Below are 25,910 nucleotides of genomic sequence, written 5' to 3'. Positions count from 1 at the left end.
TTCACCTGATGGTAAGTGACTACTGCCGCCCATAGACATCTGTAATAAATCCCAGATAGGATAAGATATTCCTATCTGAAGTCGGCCACAGATGCACCGCCATCCCTGAAGACTAAGCTGGAACGCCTCGGAAAAGTATTTTTCCGTTACTACACCCTTCAATCCAGAACACAGCAGCGCTTAACACTGCTTTTATGAGTCAGAAATAAATAAAAATGTTTCAGGTAACTTAAACTATTCCATGCATGCTGTTCCTCCTTTTTTATAAAAAAACTACCTTTACATTTGAAAATCAATATAGTTACATAACGTCATGTCTAGATTTGCTTTACAAGATTGAAATAACGTTTTCTGTCGAAAAACAAACTTATTTTTATCGAGTTATAAAGAAATATTTTTAATTTAGCATGTTATGTCCCACTGTTGGACGCGGACCCTTCTCACGGGCATGTATAGAGCATATTACTTCTAGCGACTGTAATAATAATTGGAGATACGGGTAACTGGCGAAATAATTTCGGAAGTTTTCAAACTGCTCTTAAGGTCTCACCAGCAAGCTTTAACAACTGTAATAAAGACGCTTCCTACACTCACAGCCCCACACTAGTATTCCCTTTGTCGTTGATGCCATAGACACACACAAAGACGAATACACAAACACCCAGATGCAGAACAAAAATCTATATTCATTATATCCAATATCTGTCTGGTCGGGGATCGAACTCGGAACCCTTTGCGCATGAGACCGGTATGGTGAGTGCTCTGCTACGCGGATAATCATCATCGTCACTACAATGATAATAACTGAAACCGACAACTTATGCGCCTTCCAAAATACAAAAGAGTGCCTTATATTTTGCCACTAGTGTTAACTTACGTAACATCCAACCGCTTTCGACGTTGCTTAACTTGCTATATGATTAAGATCGTCCAACCCTTAGAGATAACTCTAAATTTAAACTACCTTGACTAATTACGTACACTTTTAATTACCTTGACTAATCTCTTCATTCACCTTTCAGATGTATTCACTCTTCTTCTTGTCCCTTTTGGGGTCAGCGTTCAGCCTTCCAACCGAAGTGGTTGAACGCAATGTCAACTACGAGCATTACGTACTCCCCGGGGAGTCCATGCCCACCTTCTATGACGTCCGCCTCTTCTTAGATCCAGGCAACACTGCGTTCTTCTTCGGAAATGTCTCCATCAGAATCTTGCCCCAACGAGACATCAATGAAATCGTCTTACAAGCTATGGAGATGGACATTGATAATATCCAGGTCTTCAGCGATAGGAACAGTGAAGTGAACCTCTTCCAGAGCTTCACTCAGGCGACTGATGATACCCATTTCCTGAGGATTAGGACCAACGCCCAGCTGATAGCGTTCACCCCCTATATCATCCATATTAATTATGTAGCAAGGTTCGCCGAAAATATGTTTGGTGTGTACGTGTCTACGTATAACGAGCCTGGACGTGGGAGAGTGTGAGTATAAGTCGCTTTTTAAAAAACATAACATACGACAAATTCATAATTCGCCAATTGAATTGACCACTACAGTGCCGACACATGCATGTCAAACATTTCAAATTTTAGAAATTGGAAACATGTTAAATTATTGGTCAGGGCAAATATCCAGCCAATTTGTTAAGTATCGTGCATGAATTGCTTGGAGAAATAGTTTTTTTCGGAATTTTCGAACTTTTGATAATTAACTTTATTAGGATTAGCTGAAAGTTCAATGTCATAACTACATAGTAAGTAAATTTACAACACTTAATGTTAAGTTCAAACGGGATTTAAACGAACTCAGATATACCATGTTTAACTTCATAATTAACTAACTACAGAAATAAACTCCATAACCTCCAAAACATTAGGAAAACAGTCGAATGTATACAATGCCCTTTCAACGTTGATAATCTTGTATCAATGCGCCAGCCTAATAGCTATCAGAGTTGTAATAAAAACCAATTTCTCCCAGGAACCTGATCACATCACAGCTGCAGCCAACGTTCGCCCGCCGTGCGTTCCCGTGCTACGATGAGCCTTCCCACAAGGCAGTATTCAGGACCACAATCTACGCTCCTCCAGAGTACCCCGTGGTCAGAAGCAACATGCCTGAAAGGACTGACTTGCTGAAGTAAGTTAATTAAACAGTAAATATGTCACGTTTTCTTGCAAAATGAAATTTATGACGGGTAAAATGAAAAACGAATTTTATAATATTCATGAAATTCTATTCGTTCAGACAACAGAGCAAAAACGATTACAGAATAGGTTTAACGTATTCTATTCTTTGTCAGTTGAATTTGATAGTATGCGTGTATGTTTATATGCATGCATACATCCGTGCGTGTGCGTTATTGTACTTTCAGGATTTTTTATTAGGATAATATGTACAAAAAAGGTATAAACTTCAGACAATAAACTTTTTTTATATTTCCACTCGATTATTAATTCATGAAAATAAGTTTCTTTAACTTATAAAATAATGATGAGTATTTTTCAGGCCTCCCGTCACTGGCTACGTCAAATTCGAGTTCCAAGACACATTAGTCATGTCTACCTACCTGATTGCCTACCTTGTCTCCAACTTCGGCTACATCTCCAACGAGGGTACCCAGAACCCACTCTACAACATCCCCTTCAGGGTGTACTCCCGACCTGGAACCCAGACTACCGCTGAATTCGCGTTAGATTTCGGTCAAAGGAACATGTACGCTTTGGAGAATTACTACGACTTCTTGTATGAGTTCCCGAAGATCGACAAAGCCGCTGTCCCTGACTTCGCTGCTGGTGCTATGGAGAACTGGGGTCTAGTTATCTACAGGTAATTAAACTTATGTACTTTACTACAAGTAAATGTAACTACTAATGCCAACAGCAACTTGGCACTGTACCTGATATTGATAGTATAATCACTACAGCTCTTAGATATGTGTAATGGCCCTAAAATTTTATGTACTAGTTCTACGTGAAGCTGATCATTACATGTGCAATTGACTTGGAACATCAAGTAGTAATATTGCCTTGATAGTGCTGTGAAGTGAAGCTGTATTCTGGTTTCAAGTGTAGCACAGAGACTTAAAGGACAGTCAAGTTTTTTTTATATGTAAATAAGTATCAGATGGGTAAAATTTTCATTTCTTACTTCAATGTATTAAAAAACAATAAAGTCTTTACTTTTCATTGCTAAAAAGACAAAAAGCTTCACAAACTTTAGATATAAAGGTTCTGTCGCTACATAATGAAATTATATTAAAACTCTATAATTCCACTAATCTAGCAAAAAGATCGCAAATGCATGATAAACTACGAGTATAAATAGACTCACTTGAAGTCTGAATGAAGATCTCATCTCGAGGCTCATTCGGATGTCAACGACCGAGAGCTCATCAGGCGGGCTATTGAAACTAACGAGCGTTCTGAATTAGCCGCCGGGACCGTAATGACAGTGGCCTTTGTCACGTCGAAACCCAATAGTCGATATTTAACTATTCAAAATTTCAATCTTGCTATAATAACACAATTTTTTTTACAAACGTCAATTTATCCAATATTTTGTCTACCAAAAATCAGCATTTGACAATTTTTTACCTATAGATGGGACCTTACACTGCTCGTACTTAAATTAAATTCAAACAGTTAACTAATTTTGCAAAAAATCGCAAATGCATAATAAATTACGAGTATAAATAGACTCACTTGAAGTCTGAATGAAGATCTCATCCCGAGGCTCATTCGGATGTCAACGACCGAGAGCTCATCAGGCGGGCAATTGAAACTAACGAGCGTTCTGAATTAGCCGCCGGGACCGTAATGACAGTGGCCTTTGTCACATCGAAACCGAATAGTCGATCTTAACTATCCAGACTTTTAAATTTGCAAAAGTTTCACTTATTTCATTACTTACGCCGATATTCATAGTCAGTTCTTTTCAATTTTTGTCGCTCAAGATCGAAATTTTACAATTTCTAGAAGGTAGTCATTGAACATGAGGTGAAATTTTATCTAAAAATATTCCTTTCATAAAATGAATGCAAACAAACATCATCTCAACTTATAAATTGGTACGAATATGTCAAATTTATCAACAATATATAACTTTTCTTATATTTCATTATATTAATTTTTGTCTAGATAAATTGCCAAATTTCATACTGTGGTAGGCATAAATTAACTATGGGCAACGGGCGTTACATATACTCATAAGATTCTACAAATAAACAAAATAGTTAATTGTTTAAAATGACTCCAACTTCCTATTAACTTTTAAATTATTAGCATAGGATATATGACTCAATACCTAACACAGTAAACTTAACACTCGTATCATATTATCAGCTCAACCGTCATCTGTTAGATTAATTACTCAAATTTAGTTGTCATATAAGATGGAAAAGATCCAAGAAGTTACTCTTCTCAACAGAGAAGTCGCACTTCTGGTAACTGAGGGCGTGACGACAACAGCGACGAGACAGAACATCGGCCGTATCATCTGCCACGAGAATGTCCACATGTGGTTCGGTAACGAAGTCAGCCCCCTCTCCTGGACCTACACCTGGCTGAACGAGGGCTTCGCCAACTTCTTCGAGAACTACGGGACTGATCTGGTGAGAATTCATTAGATGACGAATTATGTGGTACATCATTGTGCTTTGAATGCAGTATCATTGCATATTGTGATAGGATTCTTGATGTTTTTTTTTATTCTTTATTATATACCAGAACAAAGCATTTTCTGTCGCTCAACCTTGAGGATGTGCGCGAAATAAATTGATTCGAGTGTTGTAATATTTCTTTTGCACGAAGTTGAAATATCAAACAAGAAATTATCATGATTATGATGATATGAAGGCCAGTTGACCACTATAGATTTTTGTAACGCATTTTACTTGGAGGCAGAAAATTTTGAACTGTTACGGTCAAACTTGGTCTTCGTCTCAGTTGATTACTTACTATTTGAAAAAAAAGTGATTATCAAATAGTAATCAACCACAATTAATAGGTACAATGTATTCTATTCAAAGAGAGCTCTGTAAAGAACCAATTTCGAATTTAAAAAATGTTATTTTTTAAATTTTTAATTTGTCTTCGAGTTCGAGTCTTTTTAATACTTGACAAAACAGGATAAATATTTTGTTGCCGTAGAGAGAGTAAACCCCTTTAAAATGTCTCAGAACTTACATTCCAAAATATTTACAAATATATCCCGCAGATATTATTGCTGATCAGATTGAACTGGGATTTGATAATATCTCTCGGAGCATGTTATCTCATGTTCTATCGAGGTCTCTGGAGACTGACCTTCATCAAACCAAGCCTTAGGCGGTCTAAGCGAGGCCGTAAAGATTTCTAACTTCGCGTTGCTTTAGCGTTTGCGAGAGTAATGGGTTTTCTATATGGAATTTCTGGACGCTTCACTATCTATCGATAACGTATGTAGGTCTTTATAGTTCATATGTCCTTCAATTTATTCATCCATTACAAGAGTAGGTATGCCAAATGTCAATTAAAATATATGTAAAAAGTATACACAAAGGCAAGTTCTTACGCACGCGCACATGTGAACGCGCAAGCATACACTTACATATGCGTTCAAAAAAATATTATAACTTTGAACAACAAAATTAATTGTTGTTTGTGGTGTTATAACCAATTACTATTATAAACCTTCCCTTTTAATTCATCTACTAATTCTTCTTCCAGGTGCTTCCACAATGGCGCATGATGGACCAGTACGTGTTGCTGCTCCAGAACGTATTCCAGAGCGATGCAGTTCTCAGCATCAACCCCATGACCCACCCCGTGTTCACCCCTTCACAGATCATCGGAACTTTCAACGCCGTCGCTTACCAAAAATGTAAGATTTTGCATTTGAGTTTATACATAGTTTGGTTTTAATTAGGTGTTCTCCACAATATGTTTTCATATTAAAAGTAACAGACTTTAGTTTCAAATTATGTAATGTAGGCATACATTTCATTAACCACATTTACAACATTAGCCACATAAACCAATTTGTGGCTGTATATATTCCACTAGTCAAGACTTCTTAGAATTGGGACTGTCCAAGACCGTAATTTACGTTGGAGTAAGTAAGTATTTGTGGCTAAATTGTACTGGATGCTTCTAATAATCAGGTGAAAAGAACGATATACTTATAAAAATCGGCTTAGGCCTTCAAAAACAGAAGAGTGTGGTCTTTAACACCAGTGGTCATTCAAATTTAGACAGCACCCGATGTTGCTCATCTTTGAAGATTCGGTATTTTTTGGGTTATAATGAGTTATTAAATTCAATCTTTATTCATTGAATTTGAAACTATAACATAACATCAAAGAAATATATATTTCTTAACAAACCACAGATAAGATTCCATTGGACGAAAATTTTACGTCACCCGATAATCATATCAGCTGTCAAAAAATACATACAAGCTTAGATAAGTAAAATACATAGATTGATCACTCCTAACAAGAAAGTGTAACCAGTTTTGAGAATTGAAATAGTTGCGTGAACAAAGATTTGCCTCGTCTCCGTTCCAATGTTTGAAATCCTTATTTATTTTTTTACGTAAAATACGTAGTATTAGTTATTATATTTATACGTAATTTTTCTCAAAAAATGTTTTTTATTTGTCAAGAATTAAAAAAATAAATGATGTAATCATACTTTTTTGGTTCTATTCAATTTCAAGGCTGTGAAGTATCTTTCTATTTTACTTATCAAAGCATACAAGCGGAGACTTCGAGCAAGATATAGTAATAAAGATATAGAATGCCACTCTTATCAAGTAAAATACTCCGATAACGATTTATCTAGCTTACTTACACATACTGTATAGCAAAATATTTAAGATTGATTTTGAAACTCTGAAATTTCGTCTATACAAATGACTCCAATCAATTTCGAATCAGAAAACCATTTTAGCATTCTGGTTGTAGAGAAAACTTTCTACAAAATATTTCAGACAGATCAAACAAAATATTTAGAAAAAGCCATTCGTATCCCGACGCAGTTTCGATATAAATTCATTGCTATCCCATTGCTGAGTATTACTTCTTTAGAATAAGACCCAATGTATCGAAAGTTCAACCTCATTAACTGTAGCTAAGACTTTCGATGACGTCACGTAAAACTGTTGTCATTACGTCACTACAGTATTCACTTCTAATATTCATTATGTTAAGCATATTAAGTACGACTTCAATAATCAGACTTCGGTCGAAACCATGTCGCTTAGAATCTCAATCAATTAGAATCTCAAAAATTCTAGTTAACACAGCATTTACAAATAATAGTTCGGTCAATTTAGACAATTGAAATAGCAAAAAATCCGGAAGAGCTAAATTTCCGTAGAGACGCACACATCGGATCGATGGGGACTTTTGACACTTTACTTGTAATGCTAAAACCCAAGGTGTCTACGGAAATTTAGCTTTCCCGGAATATTAAAATGATCTGAGATGAAAGGATCGGATTTTTAAATATAATGTTTTCTTCCAAGCCGGCTCCGTGATTCGGATGATGCAGCACTTCATGACTCCTGAGATATTCCGCCAAGGTCTCCGGCGCTACTTGCGTGCTAAGTAAGTAAAGCTACATACACTAATGTAGCTAGTTTTGTTTATATACTTAATTGGAACTTTTTTATAATATAGAAATAGCTAATGAGCATGCATTACACCTGCACTACATGAGCATGTACTGCTCTCGGGTCCGAGGTTCGATTCGCAGACAATTTTGGTTTTTCAAAGTAATATGCATAGAAATAGATTATCACTGGATTTAAAGGCAAAATAGGTATTGTGGGGAAATCTTACAATTCTACATGCCTGACAGTTCTTTAAAAAAAATCTCAAAGTTTTCACATACGAGTACCTTTGAGACGACGTCTATCAATTCATACTTAATCAGCGTGTTGGACTAATGACTATTATTACTTTTCTCTCAGCTCTCGGCGCTCAGTAGGCCCACCCAGTCTCTACGTATCCCTCCAAGAGGCACTCGACGCCTCCAACCACAGCATCCCTTGGCCCATTGCCACCATTATGGACCGGTGGACCAACCAGGGCGGTTTCCCCGTGTTGACTGTGAGGAGGTCTGCTCCTGAGGCAGAGTCTCTCTTTATTTCTCAGGTAAGAACATTTGGCGTGGATGTGACTTTATATATAGTGGTAAAACCCGAGTGGCTCTAGAAATCTTCGTCATTTAACTCCGGCGGGGCTCCCACTACGAATATTTCTTCCTAATAATAGTCAAGGGCTATTTTGAAGGGTGTGACAAGGGAAAGACACTTAAAGCATTTAGACATCAGGGGTAGAAATACATTTATGGCTTACACTTCAGTCAAAACCCCAATCTTACTTTGAGCTAAGTAAAGATGTTCAAAAGTGGCACTGGATACTCATCATCCAGTGGACTGCTTGAACGCTGCTACTTCTATATTATATTAAAACAAACTTATTTTTTAAGACGAAAAAATGTTTATTTCCTGATCTACCATTATTACAAATCTACTTACTTATTTACATTTAACCAATTCTTTCCAAGCTATCCACAAGGCAAGCTAAACACGGTAAATATCAGAACTATATTCCTATATTCCAAACATTCAATTTATATATTTTCAATATCTCATATTTTAAGAGCGTGCCCTATCTTGAATTCCGTTGGATGCAATTTGTTTTGGTTCTGCTCGCTCATGAATATGTAATTTCGTTTGCACAAGCGTTGGTAAGCGATTTTGTTATTTTGCAACACTCAAGGCTGTTGTTTTTCGATAGTGCTTGAGTGTTTTTAACAGTTTTATAGTGTTTATCATCATCAACCCATTACTGTCTTACTGAAAAATCAGAGGTGCGTGCTTGGGATTTGTACCTCGGACCCCTCAATCGAGAAACCGAGTTTCTGAACCACTAGGCTATCACTGCTGCTTATAGCGTTTATGGCGTTATATAATCATCTTGTATCTTACAGTTCGTACTTATATTGTTTTGTAAGATACAATGTAATGTAATGTATACTGTAATGTGTAATGTTCACTTTGCGTATAATGCAGTAGCAAGTAATTTTGTACTTTACAACTATTACGGAAGATATAGAAATTGGGCACTATTACCTAAATAAATAAATTTTCAAAAACCCATTGTCTTTGTTAAGACTTCCGTCACAGTTTTTTAGCAGAAGAACAAGACTGTAAGAATAACTTTTGGGATATTCAAATCAATATTGCGATTTTGATTGTGATGTATAAATTATTTCTTATCAATGTATCGATAACACATCGTAAGAAGAGTGAGCAGTAAACGAATGTCGCTATTTTGCTTTGTCATTATTATCGAAGTAAATTTCAATGACTGATATTTTGTTACTGTTAAGTATCATCATGACCAACGTACTTCTAATATCTGACTATCAAAGAAGCAAGTTTTAACAACAACGACAGTTTTTTAAAGTTGAATACATAACTTTCTAAGGCAGTGATAGCCTAGTGGTTAAGAAACTCGGCCTCTCGATCGCGCGGTGCGAGTTTCAAGTCCCAGGCACCTCTGATTTTTCAAAGTTATGTGCGTATTACAAATTAATTATCACTTGCTAAACGGTGAAGGAAAACACCGTGAGGAAACCTGCATAACTGAGAGATTTATAAAAAAAAGAAATCTCGAAGGTATGTGGAGCTTCCAATACGCACTTCGCCAGCGCGATGGACTATGGCCTGATCCTTCTCACTCTGAGAGGAGACCCGTGCCCAGCAGTGGGACAGTAATGGGTTGATGATGATGAATACATAACTTTCTAACAGGAACGCTACCTGACCGACCGTACCCTGTCCTCCTCTGACCGTTGGCACGTCCCCGTCAACTGGGTGCTGTCCACCAACGTGGACTTCTCGGACACCAGCCCGCAGGCCTGGATCCCGACTTCATTCCCCGCGGTCGCTGTTGACATCCCTGGGTTCTCAAGGGCTGATTGGTACATCGTTAATAAGCAGCAGACTGGTGAGTGATCTGTATTTTCAAAGCTACAAAAATGTACTAACAATAATGAAGGCGTTAGAACCCTCTGTGGTTCCAGTTCAGCGGAACCACCAACACATCTATTTCTAATAACAGCAGTGTTAAGCGCTGCTGTGTTCTGGTTTAAAGTAGTGGTAAGTTGAGTTCGGATGGTGTTGTACATGGCTGGCAGTGACCACATACCTTTAGGTGTACTGCAAGGTAGTTTGCCCCTCCAATTTAAAAAAGTGTTTTCAAACCATAATACTTCCGACAACATTATTAAGTGTTACTTAAAGATATCGACGTAAAGATTTGCAAAAATCGACGTTTTGCAACAAATAGAACGCTCAGGGATACTACTCATCCATCCCCCGACGGTACCTATATAACTCAGTTTGTAGATAGGTAACCATCAAACACTATAAGGACACACTACAATAGCAATATTTCATCCAACAGGTTACTACAGAGTGAACTACGATGTCCAGAACTGGCGTGCGTTAGCCAACGTGCTATCCAACTCTCATACCACCATCCACCTCTTGAACCGCGCTCAGATCATCGACGATGCCTTCAACCTCGCCAGGAATGGACGTCTGGTAAGTGATTATTATGTAAAACCCGTAGAAAATGATTCAAATTCAAAATCATACAAATATAATACTTTTGGAACGGCTATAAGTTAGTTAATTTAGTTCATTGTCGTCTACTCCCGTTACCAATATAATATAATGATCAAATTGCTGAAAGGCTGAAATTCGTTCTACGCACTGCCGTGCTGCTAGATCTTAACCAATTTTTAATATTTTTTGTAGTCTGCTTCTAAAACATCCTCAAGAAGGGATATCTGTAGTAAATTACGAGTATAGTATTATGGTAAACTCTCTTTATCTCAAAAACGGTAACGGTAATCTCAAAATTGATGTCAGTATAGTGCCAATTTTTAACTTTAACGAGAAATAAATGTAATTAGTTTAAACTTCTTAGGTTTGATGGAAAAAAAATCTTGTATAGGAATCGCTATCGTAAATTACGCTCATTAGTTTTCAAACACCTATAGTTCTTAAAAGTAACTTTTACATCACATGTTACAGTAAACTTTTAAGGATTTTTCGATTATTTTTAAAACGTACCCAGTTTACTGTAGCACTACCATGAGTTGGCATAGAAACGCCACTATAGAAATTGTAAATAGAAAACTATTGTCATTTTGCTAGCGAATAACATAACTACTATCGTTACGGTATTTCTTGACAACGTCTGTCAAATTAATGACTCATGGGACCGAATTTGTATGGCAATAGATCATAATGACATTCGCTAGCGATTTGATTTCGATAGGTTTTTTTACGTATCGAGTTACGCCACTATGGATTTTAGTTCTACGAGTAACCACCAGAGGCGCTGTACAATTTTTCATACATTTATTTTACGCAGTCGCTAGCGAGTAATACTTTTGTAAACTCATGGTAGTGCTACTGTTAGAGACATGTCAATTTCCGCTGCCGTACGGGAAAATAACCACTTCTATAAAATGGCTCATGCAATCGAGAAATTCACAGATCGACTGGAATATGTCCTTTTCCACGTTTACGATTTTTGGAGTTTATTTTAATTTATAAAAGGATGTTTTTAGCTGGGTGAACATATGATCCCGTACATACACAATATAAAACAATCCATTTTTGGAATTAAACGTTACATAGGTCTCATGGCGGTCTAAGGGCATTTTGAGTACCACTGAGACTAAAGTGCTAAGAAAAAGCTTTTGAAAACAGGTGGCATATTGTGTTAAATTTAAGTTGTTTGTTCTGTAAGGCGTGGCAAAGTAAGACATACCTACATCCGTTCGGACAACATATGGATAAGTCGACCTACATATACAAATATATTGTCTTAACATAAAAAAAAACATTAGCAATATTTAATTTATAGGGTGAACAAATAGATAAGTTAACGGGCCTTCATTACCACACATACACGAAATTTGCATATTTATATAACTCTCTCACCAAAACCAAATAGCTTCGATGAAAAGTGTGCATTTTCGACTTTTTTACTTATTGACGCCTGGTACAGATATCAAAGAGAACAAATAGCTGCGATAAAAATTGTATATTTTATACTTGTTACTTATTCACGCGAGGTACAGATAAAAAACGTTACAAAAATATACACTCCGAGTAGATAAAGCTGACATTTTTAATTTGACGGGATTCCGATATTGGAATAATGCAAATGGCGCTAACAAGGAAATTTCGCATTAATGTTCACGAAATAGACCGGAATAATAAAAATGCGACTATTGCGAATCGAAATATTAAATTATAACGGGAATCGAAACCACTCTGCTTTCGCATAAATTAACTGGTGAATATTTATTTTCGCTCGGCAATTTTATACTGACTAAATAGAAATAATGGAAATGAGGAGTATCTGTATATTTTATCTCGTAATATTAAATTTCATCTGTCTTGAATATCTTATTATTATCTTTGCTTGTGAATAACACTGAGTCATCATATTGGTTTGACAGATTTCATTTCCGGATAGCTAAATATCTACATAATGAATTTAGATTGCTGTTCTGGATCTGGGTGTTTATTTACTCATCTTTGTACGTGTGGAGGGTAATCCTATGGTCAATGGAGCGTAGAAAATTTACTGTCACATTTCAGTATAGGAATCATTTACATAACCAATTCTTATGCATGGGATTTTCTTAAAAATAGGGGAAGCTGGAAGTACTTCACCACATTGCTTCTATTCTGATTGGAGGAAAGTGGAAATTATGGACTAGTGACTTGCCCGTGTTGAATGTTCTCAAACTACCCGTAAGATCCCCAACGAAGTAATAAGCGCTGTCTAAGATAAGAAGAACCACAATTTTCGTACCCTTCAAAGTACCGAAGCGCATATCATTTTACATTTAATGGGATACATTGAAACAAATCACAGAAAATATTTTATGAAACGCGCACATTTCGTTAAAATTATCAAAAGTGCTAATAAAATTAATTTGATGAAGCTTAAGTACTTACGTTTAAATATTACCAACATTTACCGTAAATATTTTGTACGCAAAATCAGATGTCCAATAAATTATTCATCTCTCTCTCATTAAAGTATTCTATTATTAAAATGGAAGCGGTCACAATCCAGGAAATTGTACGCTAATGGAAGGTGAACGTAAAATGCATTTGGATTACGACAACGGAACGGAATGGAATCGCTGTTTGAAATATTAACTAACCGCCATCTGGTGACTGACGATCATAACGAGAAGAATTATGAGGGGGACATAATATACAGTATTTTATTTTAAAGGTTGGACCCTCTGTGGTAAGACTCCAGCGGCACCACCGCTACATCTATTTCTGCTAATAACAGCAGTGTTAAGCGGTGCTATGTTCTGGTTTGAAAGGTGTGGTAAAGGCGACATGCTTTCCCGAGGCATTCTTGCTTAGCCCTCACGGGTAGCGGTGCATCTGTGGCCAACCTCAGGTGGGAATCTGGTCTTTTCTAGGGTTGATTGCAATTTTCCGTGGACGGTATTAACAATTTAACATCATGTGACTGCATGCTCGTCTGCTACTCCTATCTTTATATATATATATATATATATATATATATATATTTCTTATGTGCGTGTGTATGTCACTGAACTCCTCCTAAACGACTGAACTGATTTTGATGAAATTTGTAGTGTGTGTTCAAGGGGACTTGAGAATGGTTTAGATTCGCAATTTAGTCCGTGGGAAAAAAAAAAATTAATTAATTTTTAATTCGTAAGTAGTTGTTGATTTTGGAATGTTTCACATTGGATTCGACAGACTTCGCTACCATCGCAGTTTCAAATATTCTATCTATTTTTCAAACCTGTAAGTGACAAGCGTTGTTTACCCTTAACATTTTTTTTATATGGCAACACAACGTTTGCCGGGTCAGCTAGTATTATATAAAAAAAAAAAAACATCAGCATATATTAAAACTTATCCGGCGTAGGTATGAATATCATTAGACATAACGCTAGTAGCTTAAAACTATTTAATTAAGTCCCAGCCGTATTTCCGTTATTGGACTATCCGCAACTAGTTAATATTTCAGGCGGCAATTAAATTCCGTTCCGCTTCACTGTCACAAATCCGATTGTATTTGCGTCCACTGGCGTCCAATTTGTTTAATTATGCGTTTTATTTTCATGTAGGATTTTGTATATAGTTTCATGTGTGCAATTTTATAGTTTACGTAACTGGTTGCTATGGGTAATCAGCTTGGGTCTAAAGTACGAGTATCTGTTATGAGGCAGAAATAGGTGTGACGGTGTTGCCGCCAGAGTCGAACCACAAAGGGTTCTACCACCTTCAAAATGCTCTTAACACTCCTGTTCTAAGACAGATATGGAAGGCGGTGGCGGTGCTTTCGGTTGAACCACAAAGAGTACCTACCTACCACCTGCCACCACCACCTCAGGTGGCAACGTATCAGTGATCCACTTCAAGTTCCTTCATTCCTTCCGTTTTAATTCCCTGGTTACAGATGTCGATGGGCAGCATTGATCTGGTACCCTTCCTCGATTGCTATTTATGTGTGTGTAAACAAACTACATATAAATAAATAAAGAATAAATAACACACTTAACACTTTCTACACTCACAGCTCCACACTAGGATTTGACATGTCGTGAGTGCCATGGACACACACATAGACAAATAGACAAACACCCAGACCCAGAAACAGAAATCTAAATTCATCATTTAGATATCTGTCTGGCCGGGGATCGAAGCCGTCGCGCCGTTGCGCGTCAGACCGGCATGTTAACCGCTCCACTACGCGAGTCGTCGAAATGTATGTGTGCGTAATTCCTGTTATGCACAAATAGTTATCTGTGTAAACTGTACATAGATAAAGTGTAACAGCAAATTGATTTAACGCAAATGTCCGTTAAATTACAGGTATTAGATATGTACATCAATATCAGATTAGATTGGAATTGTATAGTCAAGATATGTTCAATATTATCCAATTAATTGACCACTTCAGCTTGGAATTCGTATTTAATCTACCTAACTTTACCAGCCATGAAATTAATCATGTAGTATTTGCAAATTTACGTTTACGCAAATGATGATAATTACCTATAAACAAGTAGTTACAAACAAAATATTAGAATAGGCATGATGACAAATTTTGAAAACCCCTTCTATAACGTAGGTACATGTGTACCGATTCCAAAAATCGTATTATTTCGGTAATAAATTCAGTATTAATGAAAATAATAGCATCTGTTTATAGCCATTTTGAATTAAGCGCGAAAACGCTCGCGAGTGTCATGGCGTCCGTTGGTGACGTCAGGTTAGAACATCCCATACAAAATTTCAAGCAATTCAGTGACATACCCAAAAATGACGTCATTCGCGCCCCGTTAGCGTTTCAGACAAGATGGCCGACTGCGGTATTTTGTACTTTTTTCAAATTGAAAATATAATAAATCTTAAAGTTCTTTATAAAACTGAATCATTTTTGAGAATCCTTTCAATATATTGTATTTACTTAAATCATTTATTCTTTGTTTTTTTAATACTGTCATCATGCCAATTCCGCCGTGAACGATTAAAAACCATAAATAAAGTTGTGAGATAAAGCTGATAAGGTTACAAATTATGAAATCTTCAAAATTATAAGTAACAACTATTTAAACTCTTTCTAAAATAATAATGACCTCACAGGATTTTCTTAAAAAAGAAATCCGCCTGGTTGGGCCCAAGTCCGGACTTCTTTCAGACGGGTATGATATCAACCCGTTGGTTGCTAAGGACATTCGTGAAAATATAAAATTCATAACGAAGTGAGATTGCGGTGTTAAATATTAATCGCAGCTGGTAGGATCACTGAACCACGCTTACATCCGCATAAATTGTCAATCAGTCGGTTTATGGATGTCCTTTCAGAATTCGGGTTCGGGTATTCAAGGGGAGTAATTTATAATGAAAAACTAAATTGGAGATCTTTCCTTTCCGGTTTTTTTTTTAATTTCGTCGCCCAATTTAGTAATGAGGGCTGGGTTCAATAACCCAAAATCAATTTTCGATATCTATTGAGTCAAGAATCCTGTAAAATTAAGGTATGTTATGTCTATGGGCAGCAGATCATTCAACATTACAGATGTCTTGCTACTCCTGAAAAATCAAAAAATTATATGTACGAACCAGTATGATCTAAGTAAATTGTTCTGCCACCCACACCATTTAAACTAGAAAATTTTTGCTTACCAAAGCTGTTATATTGCAAAAATAACATTGCTATAATAATGCCAAGAAGGTTCGAACACAACTACAAGCATATACTCCGTAGCTAAGGACACACTAACGCAGGTATGTAGACGTGGGCGAGAGTGGGCAGCGGACTAGAAGTTTAGCGCGGACTCTACAACCTGTAAGATACTGAGCGACCGCAAATATTTAATTATTCAAAATTTATCAACGCTGTCTGTATAGGAGTATAAGCCACAAAATAGTCGCGTAACAACTTTTGACATCACATTAACCACTACTTAATTGCTAAAACTGTTGTTCAACCGATAGTAGCGAATAGACAGTCAGCCTTTTTACTATTACAACAAACCCAATTACCATTCCAATTAAATCAACTCTCCACTGAAGTTCGGACATATAACTTTACTATGCTATAACAGTGGTCCCCAATTTAAACGGACTCAAGATTGACTAAGCGGGCCCATATTGAATCCCATAAAGCCACTGGAAGCAGGGGCTCTAAACTCCATTCCCTTATCACCGTATATAGAGGTATGTTTGAATCTCGGATTCTATCCGTAGTCCATAGATAGACACTTTTATTTTCCAGATAGATGTGTAGTCTTTAGACAGACACTTAGTATAATTCTTTTGCTGTTTCAATGCCAAATTTCGAATTCTTGCATAGTTTTATTCTAACTTTATAGTATAATAGAAGTACTACGTATTTTACGACCTTATGTTTACGAGTAAAGTATATTATGTAACATTTTTTAATTGCGGTCATGCAGTCGATATTTAAGTATTTTCATCGTTTTCATATATATGACATAGAACAGTATAATGATGAAAAAACGTACTTCTAATTATAATCGTTTACGATTCGTTTTTTAGTTTGGAGCTAAAGCTTCCTATCATAAGATAGGTTTACAATATTATTAAGGTATTTATAATAAATACTTCATTCAATTAACACGCCTTTAACTCGAACCTGACTGCTAGATCACACACATTACACGTTTTCTCTCAGAAAGAAAAGGGCTTAGACCATAAAATAGTGTAGTGTAGTGATCATTGGCCAATGCGGATTGGTGAAATGCATACACAATATCACACGATGTTTTCCTCTACCGTTAAAACAAGTGATCGTTCATTTGTTATCTTTCATATATAACTCTTTGAACCACGGACCGACAACGTGAACTGTTTCACAGGTGGAAAGTGCAGAAAACGTGCATAAACCAGAAAACATTTAGCACTGCACTTAACTTTAGGGGTCGTTAAGTCTAGCGCTCTGAACTTTGAGAGTTACTGTGTATAGAGGTTTTAAGGTTGAAATTTTTTAGCCTTTTAACTAAATTAGTTTCCTTATTTAACCGCTCTACCGATGCATGACTTAAATCTTCTCCAGAGTTTATGGGTTTAGGTCGAGAATTTGTAATTTACACGTGTAAGCGTTTACCTACATGTAATAATATCTAGATATCTACAACGTGAGATAATATAAATGACTTATATATTTACATATGACTTAGGTGTCAACCCATTACTATCCCAGTTGTAGTCCCACTACTGGGCACACGTCTCAGAGTCCGACAGGTGTAGATAATAGGAAATGGTACACTTCTCACACATTTTGGAAACTTTTTTAAGACTCTTTCAGGCATATAGGTCTTTTTACGATGTTTTCCTTCATTTATAAAACAAGTGATCATTTATTTCTAATACACATATTACATCCAATAATTAGAAGTACGTACCTGGTATTTGAACCCCGGACCCCCTAAATACCTCAACACAAATTGCAAACTCACAGCCGGAAAGTGCATAAAACATGCATAAACCAGAAAACATTTAGCACTGCACTTAACTTTAGGGGTCGTTAAGTCTCTGAATGTTTGAGCGCTCTGAACTTTGAGAGTTACTGTGTATAGAGGGTTTAAAGTTGAAATGTTTTAGCCTTTTAACTAAATTGGTTCCCTTATTTAACCGCTCTACCGATGCCCGACTTAAATCTTCTCCAGAGTTTATGGGTTTAGGACGAGAATTTGTAATTTACACGTGTAAACGTTTACATGTAATAATATCTAGATATCTACAATGTAAGAGGATATACATTGTCTCCAACCTTATAAGATTTAGACGGATTTAGGCTAATGAAATGAAATGAAATTAAATTAAATATATTTATTTTTGTATAGGCCAACGACGGCACGTACAAATTGTCAGGTACAATATTTTTCTTAAACTACTACCGGATCGGAACGCGACCTCTACTGAAAAAATCCGGTAAGAAACTCAGTGGGTTTCTTTTTTTTTATGAATATCACACATATTATGATACTCGTACATCCCGCGTGGCGGTCATCATACCGGTCTGGCGCACAGAGGGTTTCTGGTTCGACAGATATCTCAATGATGAATTTAGATATCTTTTCTGGGTCTGATCGTTTGTGTATTCGTATTTGTGTGTGTCCACAGCACCCACAGGGAATCCTAGTGTAGGGCTGTGAGTGTAAAAAGCGTTTATTTATTATTTATGATAGAATTTATATACATTTGAGAATTACTTGTTTGTAGTATATTAACTGTGTGTCATGTTACAGAACTACAACTTCGCGTTCGACATCTCCCGTTACCTGCGCCAGGAGCAAGATTACATTCCCTGGGGATCTGCCGACGCCGCGTACACGTATCTTGACGTCGTTCTTAGTGGCACTCCCGCTTACCAGCTGTTCCAGGTGAGATGAGTGAAGTGGCAATTATCCATCTCTTACCGCTTTTGTTTTGTCACGCGTGTATAAGCGTGTTCCTGCAGGCGTGATTAATTCGTTCTCTACGACTCGCGTATGTACTCGTATGGTATGCGTGGTAGGAATGAAATAATAGAATGCATGTGGTGGACGCAAATCTGCGTGACACGATAAATACCCTTATGGTTTGTTGTTTGCGACACTCAAATAACCGACTATCATGACGAAGACGGCTAGAAAGTCTGTTGTATAATGCCAGTTCTGCATGCAGCTGGATGTTCAATACCGCCCATCATCCTCTGGGCAGTAGTGACCACATACTACCAGGTGGACTGTATACTCATCTGCGCATCAAGCTCATCTGCGTCTCAAGCAATGCCCGGCGAGCAGCAGCCTAGGCGATAAACTTAGGTTTATTATCAGAGTTTGTATACAAAAATGTGTATGTTCTTGGTACCTAGAAAATCCCATTGTGAGATTATGAGTAAACGTGTCATTTAATCTGTTACTCTTTCCATCCATCCATTTCCATATTTCCAGACATACGTGCTCCACCTGACAGCGCCACTGTACGAGAGGCTTGGGTTCGACGCTCAACCTAACGAGGAGCACGTGACCGCCTACCACCGCAACATTATTCTGAACCTCAACTGTCGCCTCGGGAACGCGAACTGCGTGAACCGCGCCCAAGCCCTGCTGGAGCGATTCAGAGATGACACTAGTAAGTAATATACTAAATGAATATTTTTATCAGTACACCCAAGAGAATTGAGGATAGAAACCTTTGTGGTTCAACTCCTGTGATACCACCTCACGTGCTTATGATATGTTAAGTGCTGCTATGTTCTGGTTTGAACGATGTGGTAAACGGCATATTCTTTTCCCAGGCATTTGGTCCTCAAGGGAAGTAGGGCATCTGTTGAGGTCATCATCATCATCATCATCATCAACAAACCATTATTGTCCCACTGCCCGGGTCTCCTCTCAGACTGAGAAGGATTAGGCCATAGTCCACCGCGCTGGCCAAGTGCATATTGGTAAACTTCACATACCTTTGAGATTTTTCTTATAAATCTCTCAGGTATGCAGGCTTTCTCACGTTGTTTTCCTTCACCGTTTAAGCAAGTGATAATTAATTTCTAATACAAGTTACAAACAAAAATGATTGTAATTGTTTACTAGCAGAATCAAAGTTTTCATTTTTGTTTTTTTTTTTTAGTGTTAAACGTCCTAGTCATCAATTTTATTCTGAAACCTACCCAAATATATACTGTCAGAATTACGAGACAGGTACGCGATGGTGATGAACATATTTTATTTTCTAGCCCAGCGTCTGAACCCTGATATCCAGACCACGGTCTTCTGCTCCGGTCTTCGCGGAGGCAGCCGGGAGAACTTCGACTTCCTGTGGCAGCAATACCTGGCCACTACAGACTCCAGTCAACAGGCTATCCTCCTGAACGCTCTGGGATGCACTTCCAACACCGAACTTCGTAACTTGTAAGTTTTGTCAAATGTACAATAAGATACTTCGTGGTTTAAATATGATGGCCTTACAGTCACTTGTTTCTACTTCATAACCTTCGTGATTTTCTTTTTCTACACCTCTTTTACTCTTTCTACATCTATTTATAAGTGACAGTTCATCATCATCATCATCATCAACCCATTACTATCGCACGGCTGGGTACGGGTCTCCTCTCATAATGAGAAGGATTAGGCCATAGTCCACCGCGCTGGCCAAGTGCGTATTGGTAGACTTCATATACCTTTGAGATTTGTGAGCGTGACAGCTGACATAAGTGACAGTTGATGTCATATAATTTAAATATTTTACGTTTTACGTAAAATTTTCAAAGCAAACTTATTTTTGCTCATGTAAAGCGACCATCTTAGTACTCATGTGTGACAATGCGTCTGTGATCGCCTTTAGGTAGAACCTGTTCTATATGGAGTTGGTTATATTGATGGTATACATGGGCGGTAGTTACTACTTCATTAGCCTTCAGGCGGTGCATCTACATACTCGTTTGCTTGGCGTTAAGAATTTTTGGGTCCTAAATCTATTTTTTACATGACATGAACTAAAGTTAAATTAGGCTGTAGCCTCTTGGAACTTGTACTTAGAAAACATTAAGTTTTGTACTTAGCGTAACGTTAATACTTACGACGTCTTGCTTTTCCAAAGCTACCTCAACCAAGTTGTGAACGACACCTCAGCTGTCAGAGAGCAAGACAGACATACGATTGTCGTCTCCGTCATCAACTCCAGCCCCGCGGGTATGGAAGCTGCTCTGGACTTCGTCATTGAAAACTTCCACTTGATTCAGCCCAGGTAAATCAATAGGGTTATATTGTAAAAGTACTTTAAGTACGCGAAGTACCTATTTTAAATCTTTTTATATCCTTACATATTTAGATGTTTTGTTAACACGGGGAAACCTTTCAAAAAGTACCCACTGTCAAAGGAACGACACCGTTATGACTTTTTTACCTACTAAATATTATCCCTACTTGCATAACTTCAAAATCTTCATGGTAATGTGACTGAGGTCTTCCGGGCTCAGTTTTAAATCCTGTTATCATCTTATTGTATACCCTCGTTTAACATTATTGTTTAAACTTTCTTTACAGAGTACAAGGTCTGACTGGCACAACGAACATCTTGAACGCTTTCTCAAGAAGACTTAGTTCACGCGTCCACTCTACTAAGGTATGAGATTTTATTTACATTTAACAGAAGTAACGTAAAGATCGTCTATCAACTTGATTTGAAACAGTCACTACCTTATGACTTTTTACCTTCTTATAAAAGCATTTCCTTAACCCTATACTTGGCAGAGAATTTTATCCTAAAAAAATTATACTTTTGCTATTTCCCTGCGTTAATTGGGTTATAAGGATATTAGGAAAAATAAAATAAAAAATCTCTGAATTTCAGTTTTCAGAATATAGTATGTGTTTTTAAGTGCACACTGCCAGGTTCACGAGAAAAAAAATATGTGTCTTTAAATGCACACCGCCAAGTACTCACTAAACTAAGAAATAATTAAAAAATATAAAAAATATCATACATTTTAAAAATACTAAAGATAAAAGTCTCGGAAGTTATGTCATGTCAACAAGTTTTGAGATATTTTAGTTGAGTTGAGAGATTAGAAGACCTCCTCCCAAAAAAACACAGTTCCCACATAAGGCGACTCGAAACTTTTTGAGTGGCAATAATTTTTGTTTACCGCTGTTCCCATGACGAAACAGCAACCAGGAATTAAAAACGAAGATGTCCAGGATCTGTGAGGACAATACTAACAATGGCCTATCACATTTGTACGCTATAAAGCGACTTGTCTGTTTAGACCTGCATCCATGTTTCCGTTAGAATGTTGTATTAAATTTGAGCATATGATTGGACTTTATTCCACTTGTTTGAAGGATGTGGTTAGAAGATATACTTTTCTGAGGCATTCCAGCTTAGTCTTCAGGGCTAGTGGCGCATCTATAGCCGACCTCAAGTGGGAATTTGGTCTTATCTGGGATTGATATTGCAGATGTTCTGGAATCATCATTATTGGAGATGTTTCCATTTTTGACAGAAGACGCTATTGATTGGACAGGACTTGAGTTCAGGGACGTCTTTATGAGACCTAGACATCTGGAATTCATCTTTCTAGGGATTTGCTGGATTCTACATCCGATTTCATTACGCAATTTAGACACCAAAGCTAGAATTTTTCGGCCTCTAGTCATCTGACACAATATTGACAAACAGTAATATTGTATGTCGTTGGCAGTGTGCATTTTAATGCACACATAACAAAAGTCATGAATTACTATATATCCAAAACATTATATCTCAAAAAAATATCACCAAAACATTGCATAAAGCTTGCAGAAAGTAAGATTATATAAATTTCGTACATATAACTTAATTTCATTCAGATAAAATAAGATTCTTAGAGAGCGTTGCGCAGGCGCTGAATGACGGCTCGCTATTTTGTTTACCATTTACAATGTGTGAACGAGATAGATATTGATTTCAGTTTCTGACATAAAGAAACGTTTGCTAATTCGCTTTCAGTTATTGTTAGTAAGATTCGATGTCGCATTATCCGAAAAAAAAAATCTGATTCTAATGTGCATTTAAGTGCACAATGTCAAGTATAGGGTTAAGTAGATGAAATAATTAACCCAGACATAAAAATAAATCTGACTTAAACAAAAGCACAGTTTAAAAAAATAATCATTCAAAACAAAATAAATTTTACATTCGATGAAAATCTTTCCGAATTGCTTTTTATGCGTAAAAAATTCACATTCACTACAATAACTTAAGAAAGCAAAAATAAAATTGACAGCGATTCAGCGACAGCTTAAAATTTCCCACTTAAGAGGTTTTACCGGCAGGTTTTATCATTAGGTAAATACATTTTGGACACGTCATGTGAAATATCTGTTTTGAGTAACGAATTTTATAAACCTTATATTCTTAGGTATAACGACTACATGGATGTTTACGTAAAATAAGAATTGATAGATAATCTTACAAGCCACTTGTTTTTTGATAAAGTATTCGTCATGCCTCTTAATAACGATGTCTACATGTCAGATAAGAGATTGACGAGGTCTCAAAAAATTTCAAAATCTATTTTGATCTTAACCGTGTGATTCTCTGACTAATACATTTCAACATCCTATACTTGTTACTAACTCTAATAGCAATTTTAATTAAGATTAAGTATTTTTCATATAAGCTCTTAAATCTTCGTTTAAGTGTTAAATCTTATATCCTCGTCATATCAATTATTATATGGTTGCATATATCTATACAGTTTATTAAAGCTTACGATTAAAACCTATAATTTTAACAAGTAGCAAATTATTGAAAGTGGTAGAACTCTTTGTTCAACTAGAGTAGAGTCCTTCTCAAGGATATACCTTAAATATGCCAACAATGCCAACGGAAGCAGTAATATTGTTGTAAGGTATCTCTGTCTTGCATAAGATATTCCAAGTTAGATCTCAGGTAGCAAATAGGATCGGAATTCTGTTTGAAAACGATCACAAGATCGCAAAACCTATTTGGGATTGATTTTAAATATTCATGAACGGCAGTGAGTATTTACCATCAGGTGAACTATGTAGATGCTTGTTTGCTATTTCTATTTCTTAAAAACTCACGTGACGTCACTTTATATTTAACACGTGCACATGACTTAATATCAATATTAACTTTATATTTAACATGAGTGTAGGTATATTACATATTAATATACAGCTTTCTCTGCAACAAATCGTTCATAATCAATCAATTCTATTTCCAGATCGACACATTCTTCAACCGTCACCAATCGATCTTCACTGCGGGTGAATTGGCCTCGATCGCCGCTATTCGGGAGAACATCGCCGCTTCCATCACCTGGACCAACGACCACTACGATGTGGTTAACACCTGGCTCAGAGACACCCATGGCAGCAACGCTAATATCATCACCTCCAGCTTCATCATCATTCTCTCCGTGCTCGTCACTTTATTCAACTATTAGTTTTTTAGTTATTTTATTAAGATTAATATTTATATTTATTATATGCAACATCCTTTTACACCACTACAGAAAAATTAAAATATTGTGTAATATATTGTGAAACAACACGTATAAATAGATAATTCAATAATAAATACATTCTTAATTATTATTATAATACACATAAATAATATAACTAATGATAAATGTATTGAAAAAAATAATGTAAAAAGTGTGTTAATACTTATATTTCAATAATTGTCCTGATTAGGAAATATGCTAGTACAATTTTATTATTAACTACTTGAGTACTTTTATTTCTGTTATAATTTATTATATATTGGAAAGCCATTTTATAGAATGTTTTTGTTAAATTAGTGATGACTGTTATATACTTAATATTTATTGTACTTTGAATTTAATACTATGAAAATATACTTATAGTTAACTAGTCATGTAATATAATTATACCTACCTATTTATGTAAATATATTTAAGCGCTATTTTTATATTAATACAGTATGACCAAAATAAATATTTGGATATTTTGACTTAAATAAATTTATTATTTCTTCTATTATATTAGATATCTTGTTTAATTTGATCATAATTTATCTACCTAATATTTAAACTGGAGTCAAAACACAAATCAATAATAAAAATACTTAGTTACACTCAAAGATAATTAAAAAACAATGTTTTGGCCTCAACTTCGTTAGTCAACATAATAATATCACTTTCCTCACAATTAATTGCTACTTACTAAAGCAATTGACATCGATCATAAATTACCCTCCCACTGCTGAGCACAGATATCCTCTCGAAGTGACAAGAATTTAGGCCATAATCCACCGCGATGGCCAATTGTACTTTGGTAAACTTCACATCTTTGAGAACTTTATCTAAAGGACTCTTAGGTGGATACATTTTCTGGCGACATTTCCCTTCACGATTTAAGCGAATGATAATTTATTTCAAACTAAGTAACATAATTCTAATAAATCAAAAATACGTGTATGTGATTGGAGGCAATCCATAACACTACTTACACAAAAATAGGTTCATGAAAAATCTGCGCTAAATACGTTGAAGTGATGGAGTTGAGGGCAGTTCTAAAGTTACTTTGACGGATTGATCCCTTTGATAAGAAATTGCATTTTATCTACGAACCGTTTTGTCATAGTGATGGACAACTATTTGATACACTTGAGGCACAAAAAAGGTAATCTATTGTAAAAAAATCGATTCTGTAATATTTTACTAAAGTCTTTTTTTTAAACTATGTCATATAAGATTATTTGCATTGAAGAGGTATTATAGGTATTTTTCTAGGAAGGAGGTACCTATCTCCAGGGTAAAGCAGTTTTTGCATTTCA

At 36.2% G+C, this 25,910-nt stretch overlaps 1 protein-coding gene across 1 annotated transcript; it reads left to right on the top strand.

The window, feature by feature from the left end:
• Positions 1-1,022: 1,022 nt before the first annotated feature.
• Positions 1,023-24,655, top strand: Apn2 (aminopeptidase N). The gene is made up of 15 exons (XM_073083464.1): positions 1,023-1,483; positions 1,983-2,141; positions 2,511-2,831; positions 4,431-4,614; positions 5,711-5,864; positions 7,512-7,593; positions 7,959-8,142; positions 9,810-10,005; positions 10,465-10,604; positions 18,866-19,000; positions 19,553-19,733; positions 20,338-20,512; positions 21,201-21,347; positions 21,647-21,725; positions 24,334-24,655. Exons 1-15 carry the CDS (start codon positions 1,023-1,025, stop codon positions 24,553-24,555), a joined length of 2,820 nt encoding a protein of 939 aa, XP_072939565.1. The 3' UTR covers positions 24,556-24,655.
• Positions 24,656-25,910: the final 1,255 nt, after the last annotated feature.

This window comes from Epargyreus clarus, unplaced genomic scaffold, assembly GCF_041222505.1.
Source record: "Epargyreus clarus isolate Ecla_fem2 unplaced genomic scaffold, WU_Ecla_fem_2.2 ptg000019l, whole genome shotgun sequence".
Lineage (NCBI taxonomy): Eukaryota > Metazoa > Arthropoda > Insecta > Lepidoptera > Hesperiidae > Epargyreus > Epargyreus clarus.
This window is presented reverse-complemented; position numbering and strand designations above follow the sequence as displayed.